The sequence below is a fragment of the Spermophilus citellus genome (assembly GCF_964194105.1).
Source record: "Spermophilus citellus genome assembly, chromosome: 8".
In the NCBI taxonomy this organism is placed as follows: domain Eukaryota; kingdom Metazoa; phylum Chordata; class Mammalia; order Rodentia; family Sciuridae; genus Spermophilus; species Spermophilus citellus.
Genome location: NC_138189.1, coordinates 118241297 through 118263140, shown reverse-complemented (window position 1 = coordinate 118263140; position 21844 = coordinate 118241297). Strand labels below are relative to the sequence as shown.

Here is a 21844-nt window from a genome sequence, read left to right as displayed (position 1 = left end):
GTTGGCTGATAAGAGTCAGTGTTTCCTGTTTTATGGATAACATTTATCTTAGTGTTGTGATCATTACCTAGTTTAATCATAATATGTCCTTAAAAATCTCAGTTTAGGATGAGACAATTTATGTTCATAGCATAGGTGCTTAGCAACACCACAGACCTCAAGTTTCTCATCATAATTCATGTATGAGAACCACTGCTTGCTAGACATTGGATCCCATGCTTGACATCCACAGCCTCAGGTACCTCCCAACATCCAGAGGGGTACATGGTCCTATCCCCACTTTAATATTGAGGACAGTTGAGGAGGGTTATAGAAAATCTGTTTTGATGTCTATTAAAGGCTGATTATTTTTAAAAGAAAGAATAAGTGTCAAAGTCAATTCTCTTTTTTCTTTTCTCTCTTTCCTCTCTCACCTCTTCTCCTCTCTTTACTTCTCCCCTCCCCTCTCCTCCCTTCTCCTCTCCTCTCCTTTCTTCTTTTTCCTCCTCCTCCTCCTCCTCCTCCTCCTCCTCCTCCTCCTCCTCCTCCTCCTCTTCTTCTTCCTCCCTCTCCCTCCCTCCCCCCTCCTCCCTGGCACTAGCACTAGGGCCTAAGTCCTCAGGCACTCTACTATTGAGCTACATCCCAAGCACTTTTTATTTTTATTTATTTATTTTTATTTTGAGAAAGTTTCACTATGTTGGTCAGGCTGGCCTCAAACTTGTGATCCTCCAGCCTTGGCCTCCGCAGTAGCTGGGATTACAGAAGTATATCACTGCACCTGGCTAAACATGGATTCCTCAGGTAACATTTTTCATCTGTGTAGAATCAGATAATGTTATACTATAATATGATTATAAAGAGATTTTCCTGAGTTATGCCATACTTCTACCATCCCTAGAGGCTTAGATCTCTGGGTTATTTCCAAACATGCTAATATTTGGTGTGTAGATTCCACTTCTTAATCCAACAGGACCTAGAGACTGTGTCCATATTATGTGTCTGGAAGCATTTGAGTAAAATATTAAGAAAGCTATCCTTAACTGAAAATAAAGACAAACTAAAAAGCCAAGCATTAAAGGTCTTAGTTAAAAACTCCAGAGAATATAAGAGAGCTTTAGTAATTTCTTCAGATGTTTTCTGGAGAAATTGGACATTTTCCTTGTTTTAATTTGTATTTTTGCCTATATTAACTACCATATTTTAAATAAAAAGTTGAATTATGTGAAAATGGCCTCTGTGTGTAGCTTTTCTAATCTGTCCTGGGGTGATCATTCATTGCTTCTTTTGATTAGAAAACGATGTTTCAATTTCATTTCTGGAATCAAGTTTTTAAAGCTTCCTTCAGAGGTGAATATCAGTGCCTCATCTTTTGAAATTGCTGGGGAGGCCAACCCTTTAATTCTTCTTTGGGATCAAGCACTGTCTTTGAATTTTCTCTCACCTGTGTAGCTGAGGAAATGGGTTTCAATCCTTTATGGAGTGTGAACTCCTTTAACTCTATAGCCTTATAGGCTTATGATAACAGATAAACGAATCAGAAAAAAAAGTTAAGGTATTTTAAAATAATTGGATCCAGTTGTCTCACTTCTGGGTATTAACATGAAATATTTAAAATCAGTTTGTTGAAGAGATATCTGCCCTTCTATGTTCACTGAAGTACACTTCACAATAGCCAAGTTGTTGATTCCATCTAAGTGTCTATCCTAGGATAAATGAATAGGGAAAGTGAGATGTGGATACACAGTAGAGTACCGTTCAGCTCTAAGAAAGAAATTCTGTCATATTTGACAATATGGATGGAAGTGGACAACATTATGGTAAATAAATTGAACTCTTAGAAGCAGAAAGTAGAAAGAATGGTGGTTGCCAGAGGCTGAGGGGAAGGAAAAAGGGAGAAGGTGGTCAAGTGTGCAAAGTCTAAGGAGGAATAAGGGTTTTTTTTTTTTCCTTTGAGATTTTATTACACAATGTGATGAATATAGTAAATACTAATATATATCTCAAAACTTCTAAGAATTAATTTCAAAAGTTCTTTATTGATCTTCCAAATATACATTAGAATGATAGTGGTCATTTTCTTTTTTAATTGAAGGTGATACTATTTCTGTGACCTATGAATTAGCTCAGGTTGCCATGACTAAATGCTATAGATATGGTGGCTTAAACAATAGCAGTTTATTTTCCCTTAATTCTAGAGTGTGGAAATCTGAGCTCAGGGTTCCATTCCAGGAGGGTCAGTCTCTTCCTGGCTTTCAGGGAGCAGCCTCACTCTGTACCCTCACAGTAGAGTATGCTATGATGTTTCTTCTTTTTTTATTTTCTTTTTTAAAATTATTATCTTTTTTTATTGTTCAAGACAATACAATGATCTTGACATATCATACATTTGATTCAAATAGGGTATGAATTCTCATTTTTCCATGTGTACATATTGCAGGATCATTCTTCTTCTTATAAAGAGTCTAATCACATCTTGGGATCTGTACTCTGATGACCTCATCTAACGTTAATATTTCCTAAGTCACCTACTTCTAAATACCCACATATTGGAGATTATTGCCTCCATATATCACTTTCAAAATGCAGTCATAGGAAGGTAAAAAATCAGGGGTATAAGAAGTGTGCCACAAAAGGAAAGAGAGTTTTGTGGTGGCGTCAGCAGCAAGTTGGAGGTGGGAAATAAAATGGGCAAAGAATGTGACATAGTTTAGTCCTCAGTAGATAGAGGAGTGGAAAGAGCCAAAGGGCAGCCTTATACCAAAAGGCAGGTTGGTTTTGTCTCTTCTGCTTTTCAAAGATTCAGTTTACAGTCAAGTAAGACTATGGGTTTCAAATAGGGCTATAATATGGAATTACAGGGGCACTATTGTGGAGATAGAGATGCGGAGAAACCTTAAGGGTTCATGCTTCCCTTTTAGTTTTAACCAGAATAGTTCTGCAACTTGAAAGGAAAAAAAACTCTATTTAATGTTATGTCTTTTATGGAAACAGTTTGTGGGTAGAAAACTGAGCTAATGGCATGGACTTGACTGCAATACTTTTGTTCCTGTTCTGTCCTGGCAGAGCCTGGGCACTCTACGTGCTGGTTGTCGTCCAGTGTTTAAGCAGTGTGACAGCTGGGGAGATCTTTGAGCTCCAGAAGAAAGTGTTCAAGTGAGTTGGTCTCTGTTTCAGAAAGGGGCATCAGTATCTATTGGTCATACACGTCACTTCTAGGATTGGGACAAGGATGTGATCTTGGAGATTTGCCATAAAATGTATAGACTTACCATTCACAGTGTGAACTTTTGAGATATAGCTAGGGATTACCAATATTGACTGAGAAAATGCAGTCGTGGGAGGGTAAAAAATCAAGGGTATGTAGAGTGTTCCACTAAAGGAAAGAGTGTTTTGTGGTTAGCTATGACCAGCCAATCCCAGTGCTGCAAGAAAGCAAGCAATAATCGAGGTGGAAAGTATCTTTATGTTTTCAGGAAATAACAGCTCATTGTGACCCTTGCAAGAAAAGTTTGGTAGAGAGTAAGTGGTGGCGGCGTCAGCAGCAAATTGGAGATGGGAAATAAAATTGGCAAAGAATGTGACTTAGTTTAGCCCTCTGTGGCTGGAGGAGTGGAAAGAGCCAGAGGGCAGCTTTACAGTAAAAGGCAGGTTGGTCTTGTCGCTTCTGCTTTTCGAAGATGCAAGAGTTAGCCCATATATACATGCCAAGGACAGGAATCTTCAGAGAACAAAGGAATGAGGACACTGGTGGAAGAATTTGAAATTATGGGAGAGAGACATCAGGCAGAGGAAAGATGAGGATTTGGTATCTGAAAGGGTGTATGTTGAAAGACATGATTATTGAAGGAAGTCTTTTTAAAATTATTTTTGAAACAAGAGCAGCAGAAGTAAAAAGAATTTGGGAAATTGCACCTGCATTTGGGGGCCTAGGAAAATAATAAAGTCACCTTTTTCACAATCGGAAGTGGAGAGAAGAAAAGCCTCTTTCTATTGAGTTTAGCCTCTCAAGTACTGCTGTTCAGGCAAAGCCAGCCTCAGAGGAGAAGGAGGGTCTCTGAGGAGAGTGAGGAGACACAGACTCTCTCCTTGGAGGGGTGATGTGGGCCAGAGTGCGCAGCAGCAGGAGAAGTGCTAACATGAGAGAGGGTCACAGTAAGAGCCTCCTGGAGCTGATACCCTGGGGAGGCTGCCCTGAGATACAGAAGGGCATGGGGGTCAGTCTGGAGCCTGTGGGCAGCTGCAGTGTCAGACCTGGTGGCAGCAGGAGTCTGCACAGCAGCATCTCATTTGGGCTGTGTGGTGTGTGTTTTTGTTCTGCAGACACGAGTACCTCAGTGGATACTACAGAGTGTTGCCTTATTTCCTTGGGGAACTGTTATCTGAATTAATACCCCAGAGGTTGTTTCCAACTATTATATTTACTTCTATACTATACTTCATGTTAGGTAAGTAGCAAGATGAAGAAGATGTGTCTTTAGTCTTCAATATGAGGTGATGCTCATTTCTCTCTGGAGCATGTTCATGGTTATTAAAACTACAAACCAAGCTGTATTTAAGCTATGGAAGTACATATACCCTCCATGCACTCTGTAAAATAAGTGTTCACTGATGGCATTGTTGTCAAGATTTTTCCCACCAATTTTTTTTTTTTTTTTAACAAAAACTAGGAATTGAAACCAGAGTGTGAGCATGGTAGGCAAGTGCTATAACCACTCTGCTATATCACCAGAAGTTTTATTTTTGTTTTGTTTTGAGATGAGTCTTGATAAATCGCCCAGGCCTACTTTGAACTTGGGATCCTCCTGAAGCAGCTTCCCAGAGACCAGGGATTGCCAGCATGCACCCTGTGACTGGGCCAACCAAACTTCAAAACTGTTTATAAGACTTCAATTTACTGCTCTCAGTATAGAGAGAATAGATAAGCCAAGAATACCAACTAGTTTATAATTCCTTCCATGTTTGTGTGTGACACACCGAGATGCTGTGTGTCTTAATATCCTGATCCCTGACACACAGAGTTGCTGGGTGTCACACACAAACATGAAAGAAATTATAAACTAGTTGATGTTTTTGCCTTATCTATTCTCTCTATCTATAGGTCTCCATGTAGAGATAAAATACAGAGAGGTAATATCTCTACTGTCTATAGGGATGTATTGAGAGGGATAAAAATATCAATATACACTTATATTCTCTCCTTCTCCTCTCTAATCAGAGAAAGGAAGATGATAACTTTGGTGTTCATTTATGTAATAAAAATACTTATTTGGGCTGGGGATGTGGCTCAAGTGGTAGCAGGTTCGCCTGGCATGTGCAGGGGGCTGGGTTTGATCCTCAGCACCACATAAAAATAAAATAAAGATGTTGTGTCCACTGAAAACTAAAAAATAAATATTAAAAAATTATCTCTCAAAAAAATATTATTTGATGGCTGTAGATGGATTCCTTTGTGCATTAGACTCAGTTTTCACTTCAGATACTGCATCAGAATTTCTGTCTGTCTCTGTCTCTGTCTCCATGTCTCTCTCTCTCTCTCTCTCTCTCTCACACACACACACACACACACACACACACACACACACAGAAAATATCTGTTTTTGACAACATACTGCAGGATAACAACCACTGATAGATCTTAAGCATTCCATTTTACAAATCAGGTTTGTCAGAATTAATCATGGAATCGTAACCTCTAGACTTCTGATAAGTGTTCTTACAACTCTTCCCAAACCCTCAGGTGATATGACACAGAACATTAGCTCATTGTAGTGTATAGAATACTTTAGGAAACTTAATTAGCCCCTTTCAATCAGAACTATGTGGTGGTTTGTTTAGAGGGTCTTAGGTTATGAGGATAACTTTCCTTCCCCCAGGTATTTTGAAAATGTTTTATTAGTGTATTATAGTTATACATAATATTGGGGTTAGTGCAGACATGATTATGCAACCACGGAATTAAATTTGCTACAGTTCAGTCCGAGTAGTCCCCTTTTCCTCCCACTATGGGATCTTAAAATCCTGATCCCTGTTTCTTCACTAATCATTTACAGAAAACAATGAACAAAGTGGAGATGTCTGGGTACATGAATGGGCTGTTGAGGAGTTTCCTGTGACAGTAGAATTTTGGCCATTTTTGTTGCCCATATCCCTCCATCTCAGCCACTTAGAAGTTGTTCATCATTACACATAGAGGAACATGAATGTTACATGGAAAAGTGCTCTTGCAGTAAATGTAAAAAAGAAAACTATATGATAACTTTATGTGGTTACATGGAAGGAAACAATAATGATAGTTGGATAGTGGGTGACTTTTTTATTCTGATATTAGTTTATCAGAAAGAATGTTGTAGTGTTATTGGCAAAATAAATAATTTCAAATACAAGGTGACCTAGGAAGCTGGACTAACTCTTTCTTTTCCTTCTAAGGCTTGAAACCAGATGTGGGGGCTTTCTTCATGTTCATGATTATTGTTTTGCTGGTGGCTTATGCCACCGGTACCATGGCAATGATCCTGGGAGCAGGGGAGAAGGCGATGGAAATAAAGACATTTCTTGTGACTGTCTATTTTGTGTTTATGATGGTGAGTGTGAATTGTACTGCTTTGAGAGGGAATCTCTTCCCTTGTTCTTTCCTGCTTCTTCACTTGTCCTTAAAACTTGCTTTTAGGATCCTGTGTGGGACTCCAATGTTTTCAGAGGCCACACAGTGGCTATTAGAGAATGTACCACTTTCCTCCTGGTCCTTATGCAATCTCTTTGCTTGAGTCCTAATTTTGTTATTCTAACTTTTAACCAATCCTCACTAATGAGCTTTCAAAAATACTTCTGGGTGGTGTATCATGAAACCTTGATAAATTGGAAACTCAAATCCCAGAAGAATTATGATTAGCCAATTCCCTCATGAAAAACAGATTCTGTGCCTGACCTTCATGCTGGTGTTAGAGAATTGCCAGGTCTGTAATCAGCAGAGATGGTTTGGTTTTTGGATTATGTAGGCTTCAAGGCAAAATTGAAGATCCATGAGGAGTTTGACAGTGTGTGGCATGGGAAGTCTAACTGGAGCGCCTCTTATATTTTGAAAAGAAGTGTTGAAAGCACTAGAAATTCCAAAGTCCACAGTGCTGGGTTCCCTCCCTTGTGGGATCCTGAGGTTCTCTTATATCAAAATATTTCTACATCTTTTGGGATTTTTTAATGTTTACTTAGTTCTAATCTTATATGCTTTAAATTTTGCACTCAAAATGATGAATCAGCAGATAATTGCTACCAACCTTCTCCCTGTGACATGAACTAAACAGGAGTGCTCATCCTATTAATACACATGTCTGTTCTGCTTCAGTAGGAGTTGTTTTTCGATGATACATATTTAGCATAAGCTCTTACTAAAGTTTAATTTGTGAATTTGGCAACTACAATGTATATCATTGAGAAAGGGATCTTGTTATAGTTCCTATGCTGTTGTACAACAAACAAAATATCTTTCAATAAATGAGCTTTTCTTTGATGGGATGCTTTGATTAATTATTATATAAAGAATTTCATATGGAATTTAAAAAAACAATCATAAAACCATATTTCACTCAGAGTTGCTATTGTATACCAAGCACTTAGTTAGGTCCAGTCTAAACATATGCACACACTTCCCAACATTGTCATTGTTCTGCATGTCCCAGTGCACCTCACATCAGTTAGGACAAGTATTATGTGAACCTCGTAGCTGTCTCTTGTTAGTCTCTAGCAGTCCTTCCTGGCATCTCCACTATACTGCTTTCTGATAGCTTAAAATAGAGATATTGACTGTGTTCTGCTGAATTAACCATGTTATTATTATTATTATTTTTAGTTTTAGGCTTAGGGTATTTAAGCTGACATTCTGAATCCCAAATTTTTTCTACAGGCATGGGTACAAAAAGCAAACCCTTGTAATGACAACTCTTATTATTGTGTAGAAGTAGAGAGGAGCATGTGATGCTCAGGATTTTTCTGGTGTATATTTTAGATGTCTAAGTTTATGAGTGGGACAGATAGTGGAGGTATAATTTGAGTAGTCAGTACCATCAGCCCTTCATGTCCATGGGTTCCACATCCAAAGATTCAACCAACCATGTTGCGGGGGCGGGGGGTGGGAGGGTGGGGCATGGGTATTAAAACAAAATTTGCATCTCTACTGAAAATGTACACTTTTTCTTTTCTTGTCATTTGTCCCCAAACCATACAGTATAAATTTTTACTTGGTGGTTGACTTGTATTGTGTTTCAAAAGAAATATGGAAATGATTTTATTAAAAATACAGAATTTGCATATTTAAAGCATAAAGGATATACATAATTGTATCAAATATTATGCCATTTTCAAAATTACAGATATAAGATTGTCAGATATTGGTATCTGTGGGTGGGAGTTGCTGGAGGCTCCTGTAACTAATCCTTGTCAGATACTAAGAGATGACCTTAGTTCTTAATCTTTATTGTATACAGTTGCAGAGCAATTTAAGGACAGAGTCTTGATAATAAAGAATCTCCCAAAATAATGGAGTATACTATATAGATTACAGGTACATTGTTCTTACTTTAACACCATAAACTGCCTTAAGCATGCAGAGGTATATACATGCAAAGGACTAAAATTAGTATTTAGAAGTAAGTGGAAGAAATTTCAAGAAAGAGTAGGTCCTAGTAGAAATGTTTAGAAGGTTGCAAAGTTCTTATATAGGGTCTTGTCTAGAGTCTTCATGACACTTGATTTTGCTTTTTTTAGGTCATCTTGGGTATGACTCTGAATTTTGGCACCACAACACCTTGGCTCTCATGGATTGAGTACCTGAGTATTCCTCATTATGGCTATATGGTAAGATGTCCACGTCTGCCATTGTGGCAGAGTTTCCAAAGTGGGAACAATCAAAATAAATCCTAATCATCTAATTTCCATGGGCATGAACTGTGAACCTCTTTCATCAAGTAATTGTCTTTTATGGAGGTATCTGGATTTTCCCAATCACATTATTGTTTGAGGAAGAAGAAATATGGGGGAAAATCTAGTTAATAGAAAAGGTTAACTACTTAATGAAAAACATATTTTGTGTTAGTTCAATAAGGGAATCAATAAGAAGGGAGACTGAAACACATTGTTTATATTGAAAGTGAAATTAAAAGAGAATCAGAAGACCATCTAATACCCAGAGCCATACTGGCAAGTTAATCAACTCCAAAGGAAGCTGTGTCTTAACACAGTATAGCCAAATTTCTAACTCCCATAATTTCAACTTGTTTTGATGAAAACAAACAAGAAAACCTTGTTATTATAAGTTGACAACGTTCACTAACCACTATTATATCATTTTAATTATAGTTTTTATTAGGGTTGTAAAATTGAGAGAGAAAAAAGAAGTTTGGGCTATCTAGCCATAGGTATCCCTTTTTTGCCAATGAGAACCAACATCCCAAACTTACACCTCTTGGTGACCAGGGAAAATACGTCAGCTGCTGTGCTGTGACAAAGGCTGTGAATATAAGACTTGGTTTATTTTTGGAAACAATAATGAAGATTAAACTTGAGGGCCTAATTGTGATAATTCTTTGGCAACTTTTAATTTTTGCAATAATAGGGATTTAACCTAGGGACCTGTGCATGCTAAGCAAGCACTCTGTCATTGAGCTATTTTCTCAGCCCCTTTTATTTTTTGAGACAGGGTCTCCTTACGTTGAGTTGCCCAGGCTGACCTTGAACTTGTTATCCTCCTGCATTAGTCTCCCCACCAGGAGGGATTACAGTGTGCAGTTCTGTACTTGGCATCTGGAAACTTCTTGAAATGTAAAACTATTTATCTTGCCTTTCCTCTGCCCCTTATGACATAGGCTTTGCAACATAATGAATTTTTGGGACAAAACTTCTGTCCAGGACTCAGTACAACCGAAAGCAGTGGCTGTATCAGCTATGTGATGTAAGTTTCCATTCAATGTCATATGAGATTTCTTACCACTGTGATGAGATATAGAAAGTCCCCTGGGTTTAGAGCTCAAACGTAAGTCTTTCTAAACGTAAGTCTTCTCACTCACAAAGTGAGACCTTGTACACTAGTGCATGTGAACATGCTATACTTGTATTCCACTACAGTCAGTGTTGTATTAAATGTGGAGAATTGTTTGATTTCTCCCTATGGAAAATTTATTTTGATTGTGAGTTTGAGTTCCTATTTTTCAGAACATTTGAATTTGAAATGGGTGTTTCAATAGTTTATCAAGGGTTTGTAGTCTCTGAACTGAACAGATTATATGTTGTCTGTGAGCCCAGCCCATGGACAGTAGTAGGAATTAACGAGGCAGTAATGGCATCAAGGGAGGGAACAATGGCCCCAAGTCCAGGCTCTTCCCTTTGCTCACACATGTGGGAGACATCAAGAAACCAAAGGCTGCTCAGTTATGTATGTGTGTGTAGAAACTGTCTTGGAATACTTCCTCTCATAGGATGTATCCTTTAAAGGAAAAAAAAAGAAATATTTCAGTAAATTGAGAAGAAAGTCTTATTTTCATACATTGTCATTAAAACAGAAATGCAGATTTTAATAAAATTTAAGGATCTTACTTTAAAATTTTGATGATGCCTACCTGTTCAATGATAGTTGTTTGTTAATGGCTTGACTTTGATGCTTAAGTTAATAAGAAAAAGAGAATGCTGGAATACTAATACTCTCCTGTATTTCTCAAATAGTATAGAAATAATTGTATACCAACCAGAAAATCTGTGAAGAGGTGTTTTCTTTACTTGCCTGCTCTCTTGTGTTTGATCAGGGTGTGGCACAAAATCAGTGCCAAGCTGCTGATAGAACAAAGTGGATGGGGGAAAATGGGATCAGATTAGGAGGAGCCACCACAGGCTTCATGCTCACATGGGCTCATCCTCACAAGAGGAAAGACAGAGCTCCTCTTACAACAAAGAGAAGCCATAGATATTTTTGTAACTGCTAAATTCTAAGAGATGGAACAATAGGCACAAGAATGGCAGCAGGCAATTATTGTGGCTACAGCAGGTGTTTTTAGTGTCAGGTGCTTTTCTACCTGTGGCAGAAATGCTGCATCCTGCTCTGCTCCAGCTGGAGTTCAGTTCTGATTCCTGGGCCTGCAGGTGACATCCTGGAGCTGAATATCTGTGATGTGCTCCAAGGTCTTGATGCAACAGCTGACAGACATGACTTGCTGGAAGCTCTGCTCTACTTTGGTCCTTGTTTTAGAATTCTTAGTCTGTGTAGTTTACTGTCTTGTGGGTAAGCAGAACTGTGGGGAGCTTTGATCATCTTAGCAATGGCCATAGGTGTCATCAGTTAAAGCTGATGGTGACCCATAGAAGTTAGCTCTAATGGGGAAACTCTCAGTGAAAGTTTACCCTACAGAATATATCCTTTGAAGAGAGCAGCATTATAAATTTGTTAATGAAAGAATCAAAAGGCTAGAAACTTGCTTCACAGCATGTCTCTGTAGGCTTGGCCAAGTTTGTTAAGTCTACTCCCTTCCTCTTTCAAATGTGTATATCTATATTCCCTTGGATTGTTTTAAGATATAACTAAACTATTAGATCCAAGCTGCTTAGCACAGTATCTAGCAAAATTGTAAGCACTCAATGACTTTTAGCTATTATATAAGAAAGACTAACTCCTAATGATTTGGATAACCTATCAGTTTCTTTAGCAAAAGAAGAGTGAATAAATTTGACAGATACTAGAAATTTAGATATATATTTTTTAATTGAATTTCAGATGTACCGGTGAAGAATTCTTGACACTACAAGGCATCGATCTCTCACCTTGGGGCTTGTGGAACAAACTCCTGAGTTTGACTTGTCTGATTTTTATTTTCCTCATAATTACCTACCTAAAACTGGTATTTCTCAAAAAATATTCTTAAATTCCCCTTTAATTTATCATGAATTACCATTATATTCAAAAGGAGCACCTGGATTTATTTTAAATATCCGATGAAGACTTTCTGTAGTTTTTGATCAGCTGCCATCACAATGTTGTATAGCAACAATTTTCCATAGAAACATTCAGAAAAACCACAGCAAACTGTCTCATACAAGAGAGAACCCAAGCTGAAAGCTAATGATATGCATTACATATTAGCTCATCTCTACAGACAGTAACCAAGAAGAAGAAAATATAGGCTACTTTATTGATATCAAAAAGGAAAATTGAATTCTAGAAATGCTCGTCAAGCTACTAATATCTCTAGTATCAGTGTTCTCATCTTCAAATTTAATAAGCCAGTTGATAGTCCTCCAGTTTTAATAGCTATGAGTCTCTGATCTGCCATTGTTAAATAAGTAATACATATATGAATGCAGTGTGGAAAGTATTAAATCTAAAATATATTAGAAAAACCAGGATTATTTCTAGAATAAGAAAAGTCACAATGACTGAAAAACATGTCTTTGATAAGCTTATTGAGGTTGATGGAATTTACTTATACTTACCTAGTGGACTTGTTAGAGCTTAGGTGTCTTGACTAGTTGCTTTGGGCTACAGGTGGGTAAAGGGCTAGGAGTCTGCAGATATGGCTCTTATGTCATTTCTAGGACATTCTGCTCTGAAGTCACTTCACTTCCTGGCATGGTTCAGTGGTATAAAACCTGGTTGCACCCAAAGCTCCTGCAGAGTCTTGTTATGCTACACACCCGGCCCTGCCTGGCCCACCATAGTAGCACCTGAAGAGACATCTCCTTGAAGAACTCACCAGAGCTGGATTTTGCCATTTCCAAGATCCTCTCAGTTTTGAACATATTACACTTGTGGTTTAATAACTTCTGTATCTCTGCATGCACAAGGTCCCCCCGCCCAAACTTGTACACATTTATTTCCACAAGCTGCCTTTACCAGGAATGAAGTATCTACCAGTGCTGTGAAAGTGTTTTTATAAGGAATATACAACCAGGCCTCACTGAGGATTTCGTATGTTCCCACATTTTCAGTCCACAGAGAGAAACTTATGTGTCTCTATTTATTCACAAAATATGCCAACCAAAGCAACCAAAATAATTAATGCCTACTTTTTCAGTTCATAAAAATGTAAATCTAACCTTTTATATAGGTCCTCCCTTTTTATTGTGATATTATGTTTTTATATGTTTTATTGTACTAATAAACACATGGTATAAATTCATTACAGGTGTATTTGAAAGTGTGAGTTTATTTTCCTTAGGTGAAGAACAAAATGTTACTTCTTTAAAGACTATGTGGCAACTTGCTGGCAAGATGATTACATGGGGTAACTGAATGATTTTTCCTGACCTATGTGTGGACTACTATCTCGGGCATTAGATCCTTATGGAGGTATTACCTTTACAGAAATGTTTTTGTATTGTCTGTGGCTACTTTGGCCCTTTGATGGCAAAATATTTTCATAAAGACCATTATAACTTACAAAACCTAAAATGTTTACAATCTTTTTGTTTATATAAGCTTGCAGACCTCTACATTAAACTAATAGAGTTTGTTCTCAAGAGTTGGAATACTTAGGTCCATGAATCAAGCAATATTGCCCTCTCACAATATTATTTCAATTAACTAATTTTTACAATTATGCTTTGTATCTCTGAAGCTTTAGGTCCTGCTGGATTAGAGGTCCTGAATCCTAAAGAGTCGGGGAATAAAGGAATACCTAACACTGGAAATAAAAGAAACATTCTATGGAATTTAACAATGTCACTTAGTCACTTTTGAGTTTTTCACACTACTAGAATAGCAGCAAAGAATGAAGTTATAATTTTGTTCATCCCTGTCACCTGGAAGTCTCTGGTTGTTACTACATAATGGGCAGAGAATTCATAGAGGAACTTGGAGTTTCCATGTTCCACATGCTGGTAGGGGCATGAGAGCCAAGACACTCAGCCCTTAGGTTTGAAGATGTGGATCACTGTGTCAGGCAAACAGCTTAGTAGAGCTGAAGTACTGACAAAGAGTGAGGACCTTCTGGAAAGGATGATATAGGAGAGAAGTAAAGAGTTGCGACCAGAGCCTGTAACTAGCAGCAGCAACGGAAACCAGCTGTGTTCCATGAACCCTCTTTATTGTTTTCTACTCTCTCAAATAGTACAGGAAGGACTTAAGATGATCATATGTGGGTCTGCATGGTGCAAGAGGTAGACTAAAGTGGGTGCTGTCATATCTCCTTTGTGTTCCTGCACTTTGGGTTGCGGCTGTGGTGGGCAGTTCCATGTGGGCTGACCTCATGCTGACAGCATTCTTCCTTAAGCCTGCGCCACACCTCTCTCCACATTTCTGCTCTTAGGCCTTCTCTAAATCTGAAAGAATTTCAGATCTTGTGTAAGTATAGCTGGAATTGCAGGCATTAACACCCCATGAGCACCTTTAACCAACAGGGATCAGCCCAAGAAGAAATGCCCCAACCTCCTGTTTTGCAGACAAAATTATGGGAGGCATTCCTTCCTGCTCAGAGAGAAGGAATCCAGTCCCTTTTGCCTACAGAGAAAACTTCAACAGTGCACCTCTGTATCAGCATTCTTCTTTTCCAGCTCCCTATGTTTCCTGCTCCAGTTATCCAATATTTCCTCCTAAATAAACTACACAAACCAAGTCTTTTTGTCTCAGCTCCTCTTTCTGGGGAATGCAAACCAAAGTACTCTCCCAGTAAGGCAGAAACAAGTATTTCTTCTGTGACTACTGTTCACTCATACAATGCTGTCCTTTTTTACAGAGGAAATATTCTACAGATAATCTGAAGAATCCACACAAATTCAGAGCTAGTAAATAGGTTCAACAAATGTGCTGGATGTAAGATTAAGTTATTAAAGAATGAATGATTTTCCTATGTAATAAAAATATAAAACTGGAAATACAGTGGAAGACAAGATTATGTTCATCATAGTAACAAACCATTAAATAGTACTGAAATCATTGTGGTATAAAATTAAAAATAAAAAAAATTGAGTGCTGGGGTTGTGGCTCAGTGGTAGAATGCTTGCCTCACATGCATGAGGCACTGGGTTTGATCCTCAGCACCACATCAGATAGATGGATGATAGATAGATAGATAGATAGATAGATAAAGATATTTTGTCCATCTACAACTGAAAAGTATTTTTAAAAAACAGATATTAATGAGTACATGAAATTATTAAGAAGTTTTAAGAAACAGTAAAAGAATCTAAATGAAGATATGAATAAATGGAGACTCTGTTTTTGATGTTAAGATGTCAGTTTTTCCCAATCCAATAAATCCAACATAATTCAAATTGAATTTCAGTGGAGTTTGTCTCCCAGAAGCCCATATGCCTTTTTCTAACATGTATATAGATAAGCAAAGGTTCACAAGCATACCTTGGTTGATTTAGCAAACAAAAACAAAAATGAAGAGAAGCATTGCCTTCCTACAAATGAACATATATTGCTTTAGACCTAGTACTAAAAATTGTCATGCAGAATGAATCATAGATGTATATAAAAGTCCAAAGAATTCAAAACTACACATACATATGTGTGACTCTGAACTATATCAATGATACCATGACCTAATAAAGAAAAACGACTTAACAGAGAATTTTGACACTGGCTCATTGTATCCCACAGAGTCACTCTTAACCTGAATTAAAAGTGAACAATAAAAACCAGAAGTTTAATTAATGAATGAGAATTTGGGGATCTTGTGGATGTCTCTTTTCAACTCCCCAAATCTAATATGGCAAAACATTAGTGAACTTTTACTATGTGGCAATGAAGGAAACATTGGCAATTTAGCAAATGGATGATAAATATTAACAATGTCCAAAACTTACATGGAATTAGTGCTAATATGATGCAGGAAACTTAGACACACAGGTGACTTTGATCCAGTTGACAAAAAGGCAGTGAACAAAAACATGCTTATTTCCCATTAGCTCAAAACAGATGATTTTAACGGTTTGAGTAGGCAGTTTTCAAAATGGCAAACTCAGGTGCTTAACAATCACATAAGGGGCTGTTCAACCCTTTTAGCAATCAGAAATGCAAAATAAAATGAGTCTCTCATTGGCACCATTCCTCTAACAGATGAAGAAGCTGCAAGGCACTAGTGCTGCTGAGGGTGTGGCTAACCCTGTAGTCCTTGTGTGTGTGCTGGGATTGTGACAGGGCAGTCACTCTGGAGGGCAGCCTGAGAGTTCTGGGAAAAAGTCTTTATACACTGGGGTTCCAGCACTCAACACCTATTATATGCCCACAGAGGAAGCCCTGAAAAGTCAACAAGCGAATGATGTATGCACAAAGATTTTTAAATGGAGGCATTAGAGACAACTGTTTACTGCAAACTTCCTGTCAAATTTCCTGTCAAAAATAATGCAAGTGAGAAGACAACCAATCACATTTTTCAAAGCACAGTCATTTGTTGCTTAACAAAAGGGTACTGTCTGAGAAACACATCATTGGGTGCATTCACGGTGGTGTGAACATCATAGTGTGCACTTTCTCAGCCCGAGATGCTACAGCCTATCACACACCTAGGCTGTGTGGCTATCCCTAGGTCACACACTTTACAGCATGCTACTGAATATTGTAGGCATTTGTAGCACAATGATATTTTTGTATCTAAACATATATAGACTCAGAAAAGATACAGGGAAAATAGGGCATAGGGGATAAAAATGGTCCATCTGTACAGGGCACTTCCCATCAATGGAGCTCACAGGGCCAGGAGTTGCTCTGGGCAAGTCAATGAGTGATGAGCAGATGTGAAGGAGCCCCAGGACATCAGTGAGCACTGCTGTAGGTTTTGTAAACACAGTGCACTTAGGCTACACAGAATCTATAAAGAGACAGATTTTTCTTCCTTCAATAATAAATTAATAGCTTATTGTAGCATTTTTACTTTATAAACTTTCAAAAATGTTGGTTACTTGACTCTTGTAAAAACATTAACTTAAAGCCCAAACTTACTGTTCAGCTCTGCAAAAAGTTTTGTTTCATTATATCACTGAACTTTGCTGTTCATTGAGATTGGGCTACTCTATCACTCTGTTTTGCTGTCTCTGCTTTTTATATAACATAAATATCTTTTCTGACTTTTTTTAAAACTTCTTTATTTTGGGAGTTCAACTGTACTTTAATATGTGTGGAAGGAACATTTGTTTCTTCTTAGAATTTTTTAACCCTTTAAAATCTGTGAACAATCACTTTTGACGATTTGGGGAAAATATGTTTTTGTCATTTAATATGAATTATAAATTTCTAACTAATTTTATATATAGACATCACATGTTCTAATAATATAAAATACTATCATATTAATATACTCTGTAGTAATTAGCAAAATTAAGATCTCATGGCAGCTTTATAATATGAAGTAAAAAATATACATGTGTTTGTTATATATAATATATATAAGTAAGACTTTTAAGTAACTATTTAGTTTTAATTTGACAATATCAGTACCTTTTATTGGCCTTTCAAATTTGAAATCAGAAACACATTCCTTGTGTTCATTCACCAGACTTATTTGTTAAGCAAGTCCCTGTGCTAGGTACCATACCATCTTTTTTTATTTGTAAGAAATTTCAACTTTAATATGTTTTTGTACATACATCTTCTTGTTTTGTCCACAGAATCTTCTGAGGTAGATAAGGTAAATATTCATTTTCTCAATATACAAATGAGAAAAGAAAGTCTTCAGAAAAGTAGGCTCATGCACTAGGTGTCTGGTTGTGGTCACATGACTAGAGTGGAGAGTGAAGATTGGAATCTCAACCAGAAGACCAGAGAATAGTAGCGTACTATTATCTCTCTACTTTCAGCTTCTCTTTGTGTTATGGGTGATCCCTAAAGAAGGTCATTTGGAACATCTCCATATGGTATCATGTTCTGTTGAGAGCCGTCTGTGGGCTATGTGTGGATTATACTGGCATTGCAGCCCAGTGAATAGGAGAATCTGGTGCTGGGATCTTCCATTGGAAATTTCCTCTGGCCAAGGCTGCCCAGATACATTGTGAGCCCTATTCAAGCTCTGCCTGGTCCTACACAACACCAGAGATGGGGTGACCTGCTGCAACCACACAGCCTCTCAGAGATGGGTGTGACCTGCCAAGATGCCAACCAACCTGTGGACTGCAATACTTCACCCCTGAAACCTTATCCTGCCTTTGATGTACCCTCTTAAATAAACCACGGAAGCCATATTTTAATTGCCCATCCCCAGATCCTGTGTGGACTGAATCTATCAGGGACCCTGCTTTAAAACTATATTTCTGACTCTGTGTCTTTTGTTCTTCACTGATTATTTCTGACTTATTTTGTCCAGTGGCTTACAATCTCCTGGTCTGGAAGAAGGACTCCTGGCGAGGCACTGGTAGCCTCCCCAAAATGTTCCTTGTATTATATGGGAATGGAATATCTATAGTTAAAATTTGTGTGATTACCCCTAGTGGACATTGAAGGCACCTTGCCCTAACCCTCTGTGCCACAGCACTTCAGTGTGTGTCTACTAAGTCCCAGCAACCTGTGCCTGCAGCTCTTTCCTTGATCAGAAACCAGCAAGAGTTGTCCTATCTACTAGAAGGGATAGGGAATTATTATCATTCACCCAGAGTAGCTTTCCACACAAAGTCCTGTTCCTTAGGTGGGTGAAGTCTGATGGTATGTTCTGCACTGTTTCCCAGTCTCACCAAAATCTATGGCTCCAGCAGCCTATACTTCAGCCAGCTTGATACATGTCCTTTACTGACACTTAAATGCTCCTGTCCATCCCACTCTACTGTTCCCATTGTCTCCACCTCCCAAATTAGCCACCTGCCCTGCCTGGAATCTTTGTCTGGGGCTGTACTTCTGCAGGACCTAAAAAATAAGACTGTATGCATGGCAGCCCTGTGTATAAAGGTTAAATGGCTACTCAGGATGTTTGTATGTTTCTAACAAACATGGAAATGTGTCAATTGTGTTGTTTGTGGACATAGAAAGAGAAGGTGTCTTTTTCACACTCTAAACCTTTAGTAAAAGTCTCCTGAAAAAAAGACAAATGACTCAACAGTTTCTACTTGGAAAACAGAAATTCTTACATCTACTACTCTATCATCTTTATTAAGAAGTAAAGTGCTCAGTTCTACATAACTGTGAAATTCTTGGTTGTTGATGGAGATTCATAAATGTAGCATCTTAATTTATACAGTCATATAGACGAGAAGATGATAGGGAAAAGATGAAGACTGGATTCTCCATGACTAAAGAGGAAAAGTGTATTGAACTTAAAGGTAAAGAGAAAGAATCTGGCAAAATTTTGCAAGTGAAATAAAAAAAAAAAAACAGTATAGTAAGTATCATGAAGACTTTCTAGTGGCCATAATCATCATATGGCACATGGTCAATACATAGAGATGCCACGAAAAGGCTACACTTTAAATTGAAGTTTGTTTACATTTTTACCGATGTGGTACACATACTAAATATGTTCACTCTATACCACTGGAATGCAAACGTCAGTGCCAAGGAATCAAGAACTTTATGAAATGCCTTTATACGAAATTAAAGATAGAGATGAAGCCATGGGGAGAGATGTTAAAGAAACTTAGTATATTTCACTTCTAATATAAGCTAAGCTGGAAAGACCCCTGTGCTCCCCTTTTCAGTAGAGATCCTGGTTGACATATGTTACCAATTAAATGAACAACTTGTCAATGTTTAAGCACAGCATTTGAAGAGGGAAGCTTTCTTCTATTGGTTATTCAACAACTCTGTGTGTTCTCTTGCTTGTCCCATTAGCTCCCACTCTGTCACTTTAGTGAACAGTTTTTTTAAAAAAAAATAACATTCTTATTTGTATTGAGAAATATATTTCCCTCAGAAATTTAGGGAGTCTCTCCACTAATGATAACAACTGCTACTAACTCAAATTTGGATAATATTTCCTGAAGATGGGTGAACTTCCAGCACAAAATTCCAACGCAAAAGTCTCCTTTTCATTAAATTGAAGTTCATTTGAATTATAAAGTGTAGTTTTGAAGTACCTGATGAGAATTTTTGAGAACTATATTCTTCAAATGTTACAAACCAAAACTTTTTTTTAGTTTTATAATACTTTATTAATTTCAAACTTTCTTAAAATCTTGGTTAACATAAATGTATTTGCTGAAATAAAATTTTTGAGTGCATATTGAAAAAAAGTAGTCAATGGGTCCTACTAGATAAGTTGTAACAGATGCGAATAAATTGAGTTACATGGGAAAGAGAAAATGCAGAAGTTTTACTTCTAAGCAAACTACTGAAAAAGGAAAACTTAATGACAACGTAAGAATCCTTCTGATTTTCTCATCTACGGTTAGAAGCACCATTTTATACTTCATCTTTGTTTGCTTTTTGAGCTCACTTCAAACAAGTATTAATATAATATAAAATTAAGATATACAGTTAGTCCTGCAAGACTAACAAGTAAATATAATACCTAACACTAATCTGAACAATATACAAATTATGGAATAATGACTACATACACATTTTGTGGTTTGGGGCTCTTCTCTACTTGATTTTTGAGAAACATTCACTCAAAGAAAGTAGTTGAAATAAAAACAGTCCTTTCTTAAAACATAAAACATATTGTGCTCATGAGTTACTCCTGAAGGGAAAGGCAGGCTCTAGTTCCCTGCACACATTGGAAAATGGCAATACAGTTTTTGTGGTTGGAAGTGAAACTCAGAAGCCCTCTGACAGGTCTCATCTAGCTTTAAAAGGCGACTTCATCATCAACTGAGAAGATGCAGGAAAAATGGCAATTGGGCATACCACTCAGTACAACTTTTCAAGGTTTTTTGTTTTGTTTGTTGTTTTTTCCCTGAACTCAATATTCATATCTAGATTTCCATATGAGAAAAAGAAAAAAAAAACTTTGATCCACCAGTAAAATTTATATAAAGTTTATATAAAATAAATAATGTTCAGAAGATAACAATGAGCCATAAAGAGGAGCATCATATGTTAATCAGGGTGTATAAATAGTATAATTGTTGTGGTGATTGGGACAGCTGCCTTCTTGTCCCTCAGGAACACAAACACCAACACACCATTATATTGTATGGAAAAATGAAGGACAGGACACCAAGACCTGGAAGCAACACTTTATTAGTAGCCATAGCCCTGAGGGATAATTCCCAAAGTCTGAGCCCCAAGTACAGCAGGCTTTTACTTTTATACATAAGCAAGTTTGGTGTATATCAAGGCAAGGGAGTTGGTGCAATTCTGTTGGAGGGTGTATTCTATATTACTGATATGGATACAAACACTCTGCTTGTCAGTAGCCTAGAGACTCAGCTCAGACAATATAGGGATTTTTACAACACTAAGCCTAAAGGGGGGTTGTTTTGTCCCCAGTATTTTGTTTCCTGCTTTTCCTACTGTGGTTACAGGTACTTTTTAGCTGCCACAAACCTCTATGTTTAAATGTCAGTAAGTGGAGCTGCTATGTGTCAGCTTGCAAAACCACAGCCTGTCAGCTCTTAAACTGCTAAATTTTCCATTCTCTTCTACCACAATGCATGGATATTAGTGCATTGTGATAGAAGAATGTATTGTTTCCACCTCCACCTTGTGTGCCCTCTGTGGACTGGGAGGAGGAAGGGCAGGATACTCTGGGGCGAGGCTGACATTGAGTCCCACACGTGTGCCTAGACGGTGACTTGTCTAGGAAGCTGCATCATGAGATTCCCAGCGCTCCAGCTCTTCCTTCACCAGCTGTTCCATCTGTTCCCTGTGGATTTCACTGTCATGACTCAGTCTTTCATCCTAATAAGGGAAAAGAAACCAAGGTGTTGTTGGTAGGGTTATGCATACTCTGGCACATAGTAATATTTTTAGGACATTCAGGGGCCAAATAATCTGTTAGAGCAAATAATAGTAATTCTG

General features: G+C 37.7%; 1 protein-coding gene across 1 annotated transcript in view; it reads left to right on the top strand.

The window, feature by feature from the left end:
- LOC308654718 (broad substrate specificity ATP-binding cassette transporter ABCG2-like) overlaps positions 1-21844 on the top strand; it is a gene marked incomplete at both ends in the record, with an annotated part of 71115 nt that overhangs the window by 35356 nt on the left and 13915 nt on the right. The window contains 4 exons of the mRNA XM_081304379.1: positions 4303-4427; positions 6409-6563; positions 8740-8829; positions 9837-9922. Of these exons, the coding sequence (XP_081160505.1) occupies positions 4303-4427; positions 6409-6563; positions 8740-8829; positions 9837-9922 (456 nt within the window). The remainder of the gene's footprint in view (positions 1-4302; positions 4428-6408; positions 6564-8739; positions 8830-9836; positions 9923-21844) is intronic.